Here is a 13,040-nt window from a genome sequence, read left to right on the forward strand (position 1 = left end):
AGACTTGGTTTTCTCACTTTTTGCCAAATTTTGGGTCTAGAGGACAGGAAATAGTAGGTGGTATAATCAGGGTGTTTGGCAGGGGGAAAGGGTGCAGTTTCTTTAATCTATATTGAGAGCAGAGAAGAGCAGTTGATGAGAGGTGGTGGTGGCTAAGTGAAAGAATCGATTATGCTGTGACCCTTTGAGGCCACGGACCCTAAATAATAGTGTAAGCCTTTCAGCAAAGTATAGGAAACAAGACCTTAAACGTTGTCATCTATCTGCAGAGTATACTCTGTAGGGTACAGATTTACTTGGTGCTTCCTGCTCTTAATTACTTTGTTATATCAACCCAGAGCTCTCACACAAAATATATCTCCTAGAAAAAATGAAAAAAAGACAATAGAAGCTTTGAGAAATCTAGTTATACATGGCTTTAAAAACAGACCAGATGAAGGTGGTGGCACATGGTTCAAGTGGAGGCCAGAATACTTAACAAGAGAGTATGAGCAAACAACACAGAGGTGTGATACGTAAAGTGATTACATCTGGCTTCTTTCTCAGGCTCATGAGAAAAGGTCTGGCCCTCATGGTGGCCAGAAGTTGGCTGCTGTTCTTAGACTGGCTGAATGCTTTGATGCACAAATCCACTACTCAGTTTTGGTTAGAATCTGTCTGGAAGGTGAGAGGAAAGCTGTTAATATAAGGGATTAAAAAGTGAAACAGAAGACAAGAGGTATAAAGGAAGGAGAATCGGTCAGCTGATTAAAAGGTGGAAAAGTGACTCTCTTTACTGAAAATTTAAATTGCAGCTTAAGGGATTTTAGTTACATGTCAGAAACACTTTCCTGATATTGAAGAATTGGATAGTAGATGGACTTATCAAGGTAGATTGCTTAGGGACTTCCCTGGCAGTCCAATGGTTAAGACTCTGTGCTTCCACTGCAGGGGGCAGTGGGTTCGATCTCTGGTTGGGGAACTAAGATCCTGCATGCTGTGCAGCATGGCCAAAAAAAAAAAAAAAAGATAGCTTGCATAATATTTTATTTGGGTTTCCTTTAAACATGGAATGTTCTTACATGTCTAGAATGAGTTAAAAATCAATCAGTTGATGGCTTTTGATGTGCCAGGCACTGTTCTAGTAGCTGGGGATATGGCATGAACAAGGCAAAAAAATCCCTGCTACAGAAATTTACACATAGTAGGGACCACAGTGAGGAGATAAATAGACCATCAAACACATATGGGAGATCATTTTAGATGTAAAAGAAAGGAACAGCATGATATGGTGGTGAGTTGTAGGAGCAAGCTACTGTAGTTAGGGTGATGGGGAAGGCGCCTTTGACATTTGATTGGGACCTAAAGGATGGGAAGAAAGAAAGTGGGGTTCAGGATTCTAGGCCAAGGGAATAGCACACATAAAGGTGCTGTGATGGGAAAGAATTCAGTGTTTCTAGGAGAGTAAAGAAGGCCATTGGTCTTCGAGTGTGGTGAGCAAGGTGGAGAGTGATCTGAGATGATGTTGGAAAGGTAGGTCGGGGCTGGATGATGTGGAGCCTTTCTTATAGGTCATGTTACAGAGTTCAGATCCTCTTTTTTTAAAAAATTATTTATTTCTTTATTTATGGTTGTGTTCCGTCTTCATTGCTGTGCACGGGCTTTTCTCTAGTTTTGGTGAGCGGGAGCTACTCTTCATTGCGGTGCGCGGCCTTCTCATTGTGGTGGCTTCTCTTGTGGCAGAGCACCGGCTCTAGGCGCTTGGGCTTCAGTAGTTGTGGCATGTGAGCTCCGTAGTTGTGGCTCACGGGCTCTAGAGCGCAGGCTCAGTAGTTGTGGCGCACGGGCTTAGTTGCTCCGCGGAATGTGGGATCTTCCCGGACCAGGGCTCAAACCCATGGTCCCCTGCACCAGGCGGATTCTTAACCACTGCGCCACCAGGGAAGTCCCAGACCCTCTTGCAGATGAGAGAATGTCTGATTTAGGATTGTTTAGGAAAAACTCCACTCTTGCTCCTGTGTCTCTCCTTAACTTTCACATAGAACACTTCACTTCTGATACTTCCAGTCACCAAATGTGTGGGGATTTTCCCCACACCAGGCAATTCTGTGACACCAGCTGGGTGCCCTACAATTTCACTTAATTCTGAAACTGTCCGCGTGGAGATAGCATCAGATCTCACAGGTTAAGGACTCAGGCCCACAGGACTGTCCCCACCCCCCTTCAGATGCCAGTCATAAGTCTAGGTTGTCACCTGTGCTTCTGACAGGTTGGCCGTAAGTCGCCTTGGGTTCAGTTAATTTGCTAGAGGTGCTCACAGAACTCAGGAAAACAGTTTACTTCCTATTTACCAGTTTATTATGAAGGACTATGATAAAGGATGCAGATGAACATCCTGTTGAGAGAGATGACTAGGGAAAGGTATGTGGGATGGGGTGTGGGGCTTCCATGCCCTCTTTGGACACCATTCCTGGAAACTTCCGGAACCTCCTGGAACCCTGTACTTTTGTGATTTTTATGGAGCTTCAGAACGTAGGCATGATGGATCATTAACTCCATTTCCAACCCCTCTTCCCTTTTTGAAGAATGGATTCTGTCTCTTAAATTATGGGGTCTTTTGTTATTTCTTGATTCAGGATAACTTGGCCCAGTCCTATGACTTTTACTTATTTTAATTTCATTTTTTTTTTTTTTTTTTTAGTGGTGGTGGGACTTCGGTGTGTGCAGTGGGGATTGGTGCCTTGGAGCCCAGCAGCGTCTTGTTCCCTCTGGTCGCTCTTTGTCCCCTTTCTTATAGACCCCCCCAGAGGAAGCATTCCCATTAAGGTCAATTCACATGATCTCTGAGACACTGCCCAGGGGTCACCAGAGCACAGTTCCACTAGCCTAGTCTTCTTAAAGAGGCAGAAGAAGTGGGCATGATGGGTGGGTGGGAATTTATAAGCTTCACTGTTTCTGTGGGTGGCTTTTTTTTTTTTTTTTTTTTTGGCTGCGAAGTATAATAGGTCTTTTCTCTGGAAGGCCCATTCCAGATTACATTGTTCTTTGTTTCTTAGAAGGCAGGGAGATTCTTGTTTCTGAGGAGTTCTATGATTTTCTTGGCTCTGATCCTTCCTTGGTTAGGGAGATTAGTTACATTGCTTTGGATTTCAGGTGCAGTTCATTGAAAGTGGATCAAAATTAGGTGGTTGGTTACCTGCTGTTCCTTTTATTTTATTTATTTATTTATTTAATTTAATTTATTTTTGGCTGCATTGGGTCTTTGTTGCTGCATGCAGGCTCTCTCTAGTTGCGGTGAGCAGGGGCCACTCTTCACTGCAGTGCGTGAGCTCTGTTGTGGAGCACGGGCTCTAGGCACGCGGGCTCAGTCGTTGTGGCACACAGGCTTAGCTGCTCCATGGCATGTGGGATCTTCCCAGACCAGGACTCGAGCCTGTATCCCCTGCATTGGCAGGCGGACTCCCAACCACTGCGCCACCAGGGAAGCCCCTGCTGTTCCTTTTAGAAGCTCAAAATAGGAGTAGGTGTTTCACCAAAGTTGTACCCATCTTTGAAACTTATTTTGATATTTTATGAACATAGAAAACCTTAAAATTTGAGAGGGGAGAGGGAGCTAGAATACTATAATATATAGTATTAGTAGAAGTAGCGTTGACAGTGTGGGAAAGAACTTGTCAGTCTTTAACATATGTAACACTGATGGTGCTGTATGTAGCTTTTACACTGAGATGCTGAGAGTCACACTAGTTTTAGTGAAGTTTTTGGCCTTTGCCATCAGCTTTAATAAACTTTTTAAAACAGTGGTGGTCCGGGGGAATTCCTTGGTGGTCCAGTGGTTAAGAATCCACCTTCCAAAAAAAAAAAAAAAAGAATCCACCTTCCAATGCAAGGGTCTTGGGGGTTCGATCCCTGGTTGGGGAACTAAGATCCCACATGCCGCGGGGCAGCCAAGACCCCGCACGGCAACTACTGAGCCCGCGAACCACATCTAGAGAACCCGCATGCTGCAAATATGGAGCATGCCGACCACGACTAGAGAGAAGCCCCTGCGCTGCAACAAAGAGCCCGTGTGCCGCAACAAAAGGTTCCACATGCCGCAAGGAAGATTCCGTGTGCTGCAACTAAGAAAGAAAAAACCCGAAAAACAGCGGCGGTCCAGGTACAGAGTAGCCTATCCACACAGTACATTTATTCAGGGCTGATCATCACTACCAGCACTACCTGGTGTATGACTATGTGCTGACTGTGTACCTGGCCCTGAGAGTTACTAGCGGATGATTTTACATAATCAGTTGATCATGAACTTTATTTAAAACATACGGCTTCTGCCTTCTTTCCTAGATTCTGATAGTCGGTGGCGGTGTGGCAGGGCTGGCCTCTGCAGGTGCAGCAAAGTCGATGGGTGCGATTGTTCGGGGATTTGACACAAGGTGAGGGCTTTACTAGCTATTGCTGTTAAGGTAAAAACGTTTTGTTTTAGGTGGATGTTATGCTTTCCTTTTGCAAATTGATGTGGCACGCTGAAACTGCTCTGTAAGCTCTTCATTTAAAAGTGTATCCATCTGTTCAAAGTTAACTCAAAGTGAAAATGTATTACTTAGTGGAAAAAAAAAAGTTTAAGGACTCAGGCCCAGTAAGGCAGAAATAATTTCAAAAACTTGCAAATGAACTGCCCACACTCAGTCTTGTATTTTCATGTAGATTAGCAGTGGGACCAGAGTACTCTGTATCCTGACTTTCTAACATGTTGCTCTACTGTGTTTTATTTCTGCTCAGAACACGTTTAGTCACTAGGTAGGGCATGAACAGAGATGTTTGTGAGTGTGAAGAAGGGGAGTAATATGGGAGACATCTTGGAGAGCAGACTGGGGTGGGGGGCGAGGGATGTGCTTGGCATCCAACAGACGGAAGCAGGTAAAGCTGATTGAGCAGCAGTAGAGCCACCAGGTGAAAGTACTTGATTATGTTCATTGCATATTTCTTTAAAGCAGACGTATCAACATTTTCCTGGAATTTCTTTAAAGAGAAGTTCAATTAAAATTGTTCTTCATTTCAGAAGACACTAGATACTAGCTTTTATTACGTGCTTATTGAGTATTGTTATCATTTATGTGTTCCAATACTTTTTTCAGGTTGAAACATGTAGTTAGTTATTATCAGTTGAAGTCAGTAGAGGGAAAATACCATTGCTAATCTTGAATACAGAATGATGAAAAAGAAATGCAACCATTCAAAGTTAAAAAGAATATGACATTTCAGAGTAAAGACTGTTCCAATAGAATATGGTTTATAGTGCTTACCGGGAGTTTAGAGGGGTGATGTGCTGATAAAATGCTGTCTTGCTGAAATGAGGAAAGGCATTTCTGAAGTAACCAGGACGCAAGCCAGGGATAGCCACAGTTAAGCATGTCATTAGTCCTAGCTTTTAATTTTTAATGTTTGCAGATGTGAAGTTATTGAAGACCCCCCAAATCTGGCAAAAGTAGGTTGTTCAGGTTTTCATTGTAGTGGACAATACTCTTAAAGTGGAAGTGTATATATTTGACTTGGAGATGATGTGAAACTCAGTGTTGGGTTAACTACTGAGAATTTATAAAAGTTATGTTGATGTCTTTGGTTTAGATTATGTAGAGAGTAGACAGCTAGAATATAGCTGTTGCTTAACTTCATTTTTATTTACAGTTTATTAAGATAAGTATACAGTGAAGAAAGATGTGGCTGATCTGATGTAATGCTTTTCTTATAATTATAGCTCATTAGTTAATCTAATCACTATTTTGAGACTGGGGGTTAGGGTCATGTTATAAATGTGAAATCTAAATATATTGGAAAACACACTTGATTATAAATTCTTGTTGGAAAACTGAATGGTATTATTTTCAGTTAAACATCCTAAAAACTTAAGGACAATTCATTGCCTAGCGATATTATATGGGTGTGATTTTCTAAATTCTTTCAGACAATAACTAGGAAATTCCACTCATTGCCTATTGTCTCTATTACAAAGTTTATAAAGTCTTTACTTTCCTTTTTTGGTGTGTACTCCAAAAAGCTTTATTTGCAAAAACAAGAGCTTTAGTTTTCAGATACCTGTACTAAATGCTTACTCTCTCCCAGGCATTGTGCTCTATGCTTTATTTTATTTGTTCTTTATTGTAAGTATATGAAATAGGAATAAATAACCCTATTTTACATAATGTTAAAAGAAATATAAATCAGTTTAATAACTTACCCAGTTTACTTTCTTTCTGATTGTAAAAATGCTTATTCTCCCAATTCAGAAAAATACAAAAAAGCATAAAAAGTGAAAATAAAATACCCTACAACCCTGCTAGAGATAACTATTAACATTTTACTATATATGTTCCCTTTTCTACACATTAATTAAAAATGTAATTTTACTCATAGTACTATTTAACTTACTTTTTAACTTTTTTTAAACTTAGCAGGTCATGAAGCTCTTTACTTATCTGCAAATATATTTAATGGCTGCACAAGATTCATTGTATAGAAATACAGTGACTTGGGGCCTCCCTGGTGGCGCAGTGGCTAAGAGTCCTCCTGCCAATGCAGGGGACACGGGTTTGATCCGTGTCCGGGAAGATTCCACATGCTGGGGAGCAACTAAGCCTGTGTGCCACAACTACTGAGCCTGCGCTCTAGAGCCCGCGAGCCACAACTACTGAGCCCATGTGCCACAACTACTGAAGCCAGCACGCTCTAGGGCCCGCATGCCGCAACTAGTGAGCCTGCATGCTGCAACTACTGAGCCTGCACGCCTAGAGCCCGTGCTCCACAACAAGAGAAGCCACCACAATGAGAAGCCCGTGCACTGCAATGAAGAGTAGCCCCTGCTCGCCACAACTAGAGAAAGCCTGCATGCAGCAATGAAAACCCAACGCAGCCAAAAATAAATAAATAAATAAATTAAAAAAATAGTAGACATTTCTAAAACTTTTTAAACCTGTATCCCTTTGGATAACACCAACTCAAATTGGCCTAAACTATAAGAAAATGTGTTATCTCTCCAAAGTGAAAATCCATGGAAAGGACTCCCTTTTCACACTAGAGGCAGCCGCTGGTCCGTGCCATCCAGGACCAGGTTCCTTCTGTCTCTCCTCTCTGCTGTCCTCAGCTCTGGCTGATTCCCCCTGTGGTCACAAGTTGACCTCCACAGGCAATCTGTGTTACAAGCTTCCTTGTTCAAGTCAGCAGAAACGGAGAGAAGCCCTTGTTCATCCATGCCTTACCTTTTCTGCCCTTCCTTCTGTATCCTACCTTTGTGTCTGCTCCCTGACCATGACAGTTGCCAGGGGACTGATGGGCTCAGTCCACTGTTTCCCAAACTTCCGTTATGGCAAGAATTACTTACAGCTCTTGCTAAAAATAGAGCTCCTGGCCCCTCTGCTGGAGATTGTAATTCAGTGGGTCTCGGAAGGGGCCTGGGAATTTGAATTTTTTTTTTTTTTTTGCGGTATGCTGGCCTCTCACTGTTGTGGCTCCTCCTGTTCCGGGGCACAGGCTCCGGACGCGCAGGCTCAGCGGCCATGGCTCACGGGCCCAGCCGCTCTGCGGCATGTGGGATCTTCCCGGACCGGGGCACGAACCCGTGTCCCCTGCATTGGCAGGCGGACTCTCAACCACTGCACCACCAGGGAATCCCGGAATTTGAATTTTTAACAAGTGCCTGGAGCGATTGTTGTCCTTAGGGAGGTTTGGGATTCACTGTAGTGGGATGGATGTTGGTGAGTTAAACACTGTCTGCCACAGAGCTGAGAGCTTTGTTGGCTCTGGTTTCCCAACTAGTACACAGAACTTGGCTAGCATTTATTTATTTATTTTAAAACTGAATGTATTTTTATATAAGTTAAATGTATTGGCTCTTCACATTTTGCCATTTATGCCATTTATAGATTGCTTTTCTCAAACACAATTTAATGAGGGCTAGGGGCAAAAATCACTTTGTAACAATATTTCTAAGTAAAAGAGTCATTTATGTGGGAAAAGTCCCCGTAAGTCAGAACATTTACAAGTGAAAACCTCAACTTGAGTGATTTGAATGATGTCAAATCGGAATGTAGGTCAGATCTCACATCATCAACAGTGGGACCACTGTCAAGAAACTCTAACTGATGACTAGAGATGGCAGTAGTGAAATTCCTTTTGTAACTTAACTAAGTAAGAGTTGGAATTTCCTATAGTTTTTTTTTTTTTTTCCAGAAAAAAATATTATCATAAGGGTGTTACCTGCCTTTAGAAAAAAATTCAAACGGTCTGGTCAGAGACCTCAAAAGAAAGTTTCTGCTTTTGAATATGTAGAGTTTTCTTAAAAACGTGTATGTAAATGATGATCTTGATTTCTGTATTAAGGACCTGAAATAACCACTGCTTTCCCTTCAATAATCACCAGGGCCGCAGCTTTGGAGCAGTTCAAGTCTCTGGGTGCTGAGCCCTTAGAGGTAGACTTGAAGGAATCTGGTGAGGGACACGGAGGATATGCAAAGGAGATGTCCAAAGAGTTCATTGAGGCTGAAATGAAGCTATTTGCTCAGCAGTGCAAGGAGGTGGATATCCTTATCAGCACAGCACTTATTCCAGGTGTGTCATTATGTCAGTGGTTATCGATAAAGCACTTTTACTAATGATACTTTAAAATGAGGGTGAGTAATTGTTTAACGTTTGCATTTCTTTAAGTAAAGATTGATTTACTTTCTAGAGAATGAGAAAGCACATGAAAGGCAGAAAAGACAAAATCACTGTGGCCCCTGGACAAAAATCATCATTAATAATTTGTATATTTTCTTCCAGTCTTTTTTCTATGTATTTTTATCTATGTTCATAGATCATATTCTGTGTACGGTATTATATTTGTAAGCAGTTTGCTTTGTTTGCACCCTTGATAGTTGTTTTTTAATTTATTTCTGTTCTCTTTGTTAAGATACTACATTTCTATCGTAGGAAATCCAAACAGCACTGAAAAATATGAGGGGAAAAAAGTACAGATTGGAAGTTCTACCAGAGTGACCATTATTAATATATATTTTAAAAAATTTATTACTTTTTAAAATTTATTTATTTATTTATTTATCTTTGGCTGTGTTGGGTCTTCCTTGCTGCGCGTGGGCTTTCTCTAGCTGCGGCAAGCCGGGGCTACTCTTCGTTGTGGTACACGGCCTTCTCATTGCGGTGGCTTCTCTTATTGCAGAATATGGGTTCTAGGCGCACAGGCTTCAGTAGTTGTGACTTGTGGGCTCCAGAGCACAGGCTCAGTAGTTGTGCACAGGCTTAGTTGCTCTGCAGCATGTGGGATTTTCCCAGACCAGGGCTCGAAGCCGTGTCCCCTGCATTGGCAGGCAGATTCTTAACCACTGCACCACCAGGGAAGTCCCATTATTAATATTTTGATGATCATTTTTTTATACATGAGAAAGAGAGGGGGACTTTGTGTGTGTGTATATGTATTTATGGAATTTCCTGTGTATATTTTTTTACTAAAGGTTATGATACTTTGTTACTTTGTAATTACTTCCTTTGACTTGTTTGGTCTTTGCAATCAAATCTTGAGCTCTTTGATGGCAGGAATTACTTTTTAGTCTTTTACAACATCTTCTTCTAAAGAATAGATGCTTGATGTCAAACCAGCCAGCATTTATTAATCAGTAATAAACAGTAAACAGTAGCTTGATCTAGCAAGATTTGGGAGTGAAGAAACTCTCTACCTTTTATATTCCTATCTCCTCTCCTGTCCTTTGCTTCTGTTATTGAAGAATGAATACCATGCTGACTCTAATTTTTTTCACTTTCTAAAAGAAAGTGGGCCAGATAATGAGAACTTACAGGGGTCGGGTTACTTGTGTTCGATCCTCCTAAAGGAGCCTTGCCTTCTCTAGGGGACCGTGGAAAATTAGGAGAAGCTGCTTTGTTATGAGGTTCTGGGAAAGGAGAAGTTCTCTTCTGGCACCCCCTTCCCCCAATCTGGCTAATATACACCCAGGGGCAGGAAGCTGATTGGCAGCATATCTGTGAGCTTGTGGGGGAAAATGTGCCTTTGAGGCTCTTCGTTTTGTCCTCTGTTTACCCAGTGGGTGAGCTCTTCTCTCCAGACACCCCTATCCCACCGGAGCTGGCTAGATGAAGCAGACAGCGGGAGAGTGACATGGGCTCAGCCCATAGAAGAGTCTGTTTGTGTGGAAATAAGGCTGGGGTTGTTTACTGGAGGTGGGTGCAGATCAGGCAACGCAGGGGCCACAGGTGGTGTTTGTGAGATCTGCCAGCAACTACAGTAGGACTCATGGACAGGTGGTGGCAGGAGAGCACTTCAGGATTCATCCTTTCCTTTTGTGGCGGTGGCTTCTGGCTCAGCTGTTGCAGGTGGCTTTGAAGGAAGGATGGGGTGGCTTTTGCTGTAGCCACCATTTGACCTTTGAAAGGTAGTTGCCTGTTGGGGAGATGAGTTGGGAACTGACTGGATGTAACGAGTGGCCAGTAGAGGGTGCTAAAGCATTTACTCATGCGGTAAATGATGAAGCCCTGAAGCTAGTAGTTTTAAATCATTCTATTCATAAAGAACTGAGTAGATCCACAGACATAGAAAACAAACTTATGGTTACCAAAGGCGAAAAGGGTAGAGGGATAAATTAGGAGTTTAGGATTAACATATACACACTACTATATATAAAATAGATAACCAACAAGGACTTACTGTATAGCACGGGGAACTCTACTCAGTATTTTGTAATGACCTATGAGGGAAAAAGTCTGAAAAAGAATATCTATATCTATATATAAAAACTGAATCACTTTGGTCTACACCTGAAACTAACACAACATTGTAAATCAACTAAACTTCAATAAAAAAATAATTAAAAAAAGAAAAATAAAGTCTATGTCACTAGGTTAAAAAAAAGAACTGAGTATACTTTGGATATAGTATATAGAATTATTATTGATGGTAAATCTTAAAGTAAGTTCTAGAACTCAAGACTTCTTATATAAAACATATATGGACTTTTAGGACCTACCCCCGATAGTATCATTTTTTTTTTTTGAACAAAAAATGGGCATGTGAACAGTTGACTAAACTTTAACCTCTTATTTTTTATAAGTAGTTTACAGTAAGTATACCTTAGCAGCAGTTCAAATTATATGATAGTGTTAAAGAGGACTTGTTGAAGAAGTTTTACGAGTCTGTTCTGCTGAGCCTTTCCTGTTTTCAGTCTTTTCTGAAGCCATCTGGTCAAAGCACTTTAAACTTGCACAAAGTCCCTGACCAGTGGATTGACCCAGAGTTCACACTCACAAGGCTGGCCTGAAAAGCACCTTTCTGTTACTTTTTCGGTAAGCCCCCCCAAAAGAGAAAAGCGAATTTAATATAATAAGGAAGAAGATGATCTTTCTAAAGATCTTTCATATGCCCTAGGGGACTGAAACCTGAAAACCTGTGAGCATTAAAAAAAAAAAAAAAAGATTGAAAAGATTATATAAAGGTACACATGCCCTTTGAAAAACAGTGTCCTTGGCATTGTATCCTTACTGGTGTTTGTCCCGGGCCTTTGCATAGGTCACCTGATGGTGTGTCTTGCTCCTGAAAGACTCCTGGGGCAGAAGTTGTTCTACAGTTTTCCTTGAGTGGATCCAAAAGGGATTAAGTTAAATGTCAAAAGTTCTCCAAGTTGCAGTTCCTTAGACCGAGATCCTCACGGCTGTACTGAAGACCTGGAGTGGATAAGAACATTGAGAGAGGAACATGGGCGATGGGCTTGCTTCAGGTAGCAATCCTGTGGAGTTGGTAAATTTTCATTCCTCCTAGGCACACGTCAGTCAGTGGGCTTGGACACACAATAACGTTGTACTTATGAGGATGCTAGGTAAAATGAAACGTTTCCGTAGCTAGCTACTTACCATGCTGCCTGGTATCTTGTACCATTGTCTAGACCCCCTCAGTTGGGTTGGGCGATGGATGCAGGGCTAGAATTTCACTTAGTGGAGGTAACTTCAAGAGAGGGCCTAGCAGACAGTCTCATTTCGTGGTGCTGTGCCCACGAGGGAAAGCTCCCAACCTTCCTGTCCAGCTCCGTGACCTTTAGGGTTACCACTGAAAAGTTCAGCAGCCCCCCCCTCTCTGAGAACGTTCAGGCTGTGCTCATAATCTTTTCCAGTAAACCTTTTGAGACACAGGAGATTTTTTTCAGCATTCTTATTGTTCTGAAACCCTTTTAGAGAGACTTCTCATAGACTTGGAAGGTTTAATCAGGAAGAAACTGAATCAGGTTGAAAATCTGATTCGTAAATTAGGGATTATGGGGGGCTGATGAGGAATCACAGGGGTTTAGCAGTGACTGTGTGTTAGGCCCATTTTGCCTGAATTCCTGTGAGAATTAGGAGTACTGTGGGGCACACGCTAAATCTACCTTGACGGGGACAACCTTCTCCACTTTCTCCATTTAGAACGTTTCCTGATGACGCCTAGTTAAAAATCATAAGCATCATAGGGTCATCTGGCTTTCCTGCTCTCCCCTTCCCCACCTCAGGTCCTGCCCTCGTTTCGTAAGTGAACCATAGCTACCGGAAAGCCTGGGGTTTTGTTTAGTAATGACAGTAACTTGGACCACTCAAGTTGCCAGCATCATTAGGTAAAGGCATCTAAAGTCCTCAAGATTGGATCACCTCCCCTCCCTCCCCACCCCACCCTTACCTGTGCTCTAAATTTTGCACCCTTTGGTAAGGTATTTCTTGCCTTTCAGTTTCTAGTCCTGATTGAGCTTTTGGATCTCACGTGAAACTCATGTCTTGCTCCCTGGGCCCGATTTCAGTCACGCTGGCTGCTATTATCTCCACAAGGAGGCCAAGGACCTTCAGGCCTTGCACATGTTGTTCCTTCTCTTTGGAATGCTGTCCCTGCCCTTCCCTGCCTTTTTTTTTTTTTTTTTTTAACATCTTTATTGGAGTATATTTGCTTTACAATGGTGAGTTAGTTTCTGCTTTACAACAAAGTGAATCAGTTATACATATACATATGTTCCCGTATCTCTTTTTTTTTTTTTTTTTTTAACATCTTTATT

General features: G+C 41.9%; 1 protein-coding gene across 5 annotated transcripts in view; it reads left to right on the top strand.

Moving 5' to 3' along the window:
- Window positions 1–13,040, top strand: part of NNT (nicotinamide nucleotide transhydrogenase) — a 93,148-nt gene that overhangs the window by 23,526 nt on the left and 56,582 nt on the right. For all 5 annotated transcript variants that reach the window (XM_059060879.2, XM_059060877.2, XM_059060878.2 and 2 more), the window contains 2 exons: window positions 4,321–4,409; window positions 8,390–8,577. In XM_059060879.2, the coding sequence (XP_058916862.1) occupies window positions 4,321–4,409; window positions 8,390–8,577 (277 nt within the window). The remainder of the gene's footprint in view (window positions 1–4,320; window positions 4,410–8,389; window positions 8,578–13,040) is intronic.

This window comes from Kogia breviceps, chromosome 4 (assembly GCF_026419965.1).
Source record: "Kogia breviceps isolate mKogBre1 chromosome 4, mKogBre1 haplotype 1, whole genome shotgun sequence".
NCBI classification, from domain to species: Eukaryota; Metazoa; Chordata; class Mammalia; order Artiodactyla; family Physeteridae; genus Kogia; species Kogia breviceps.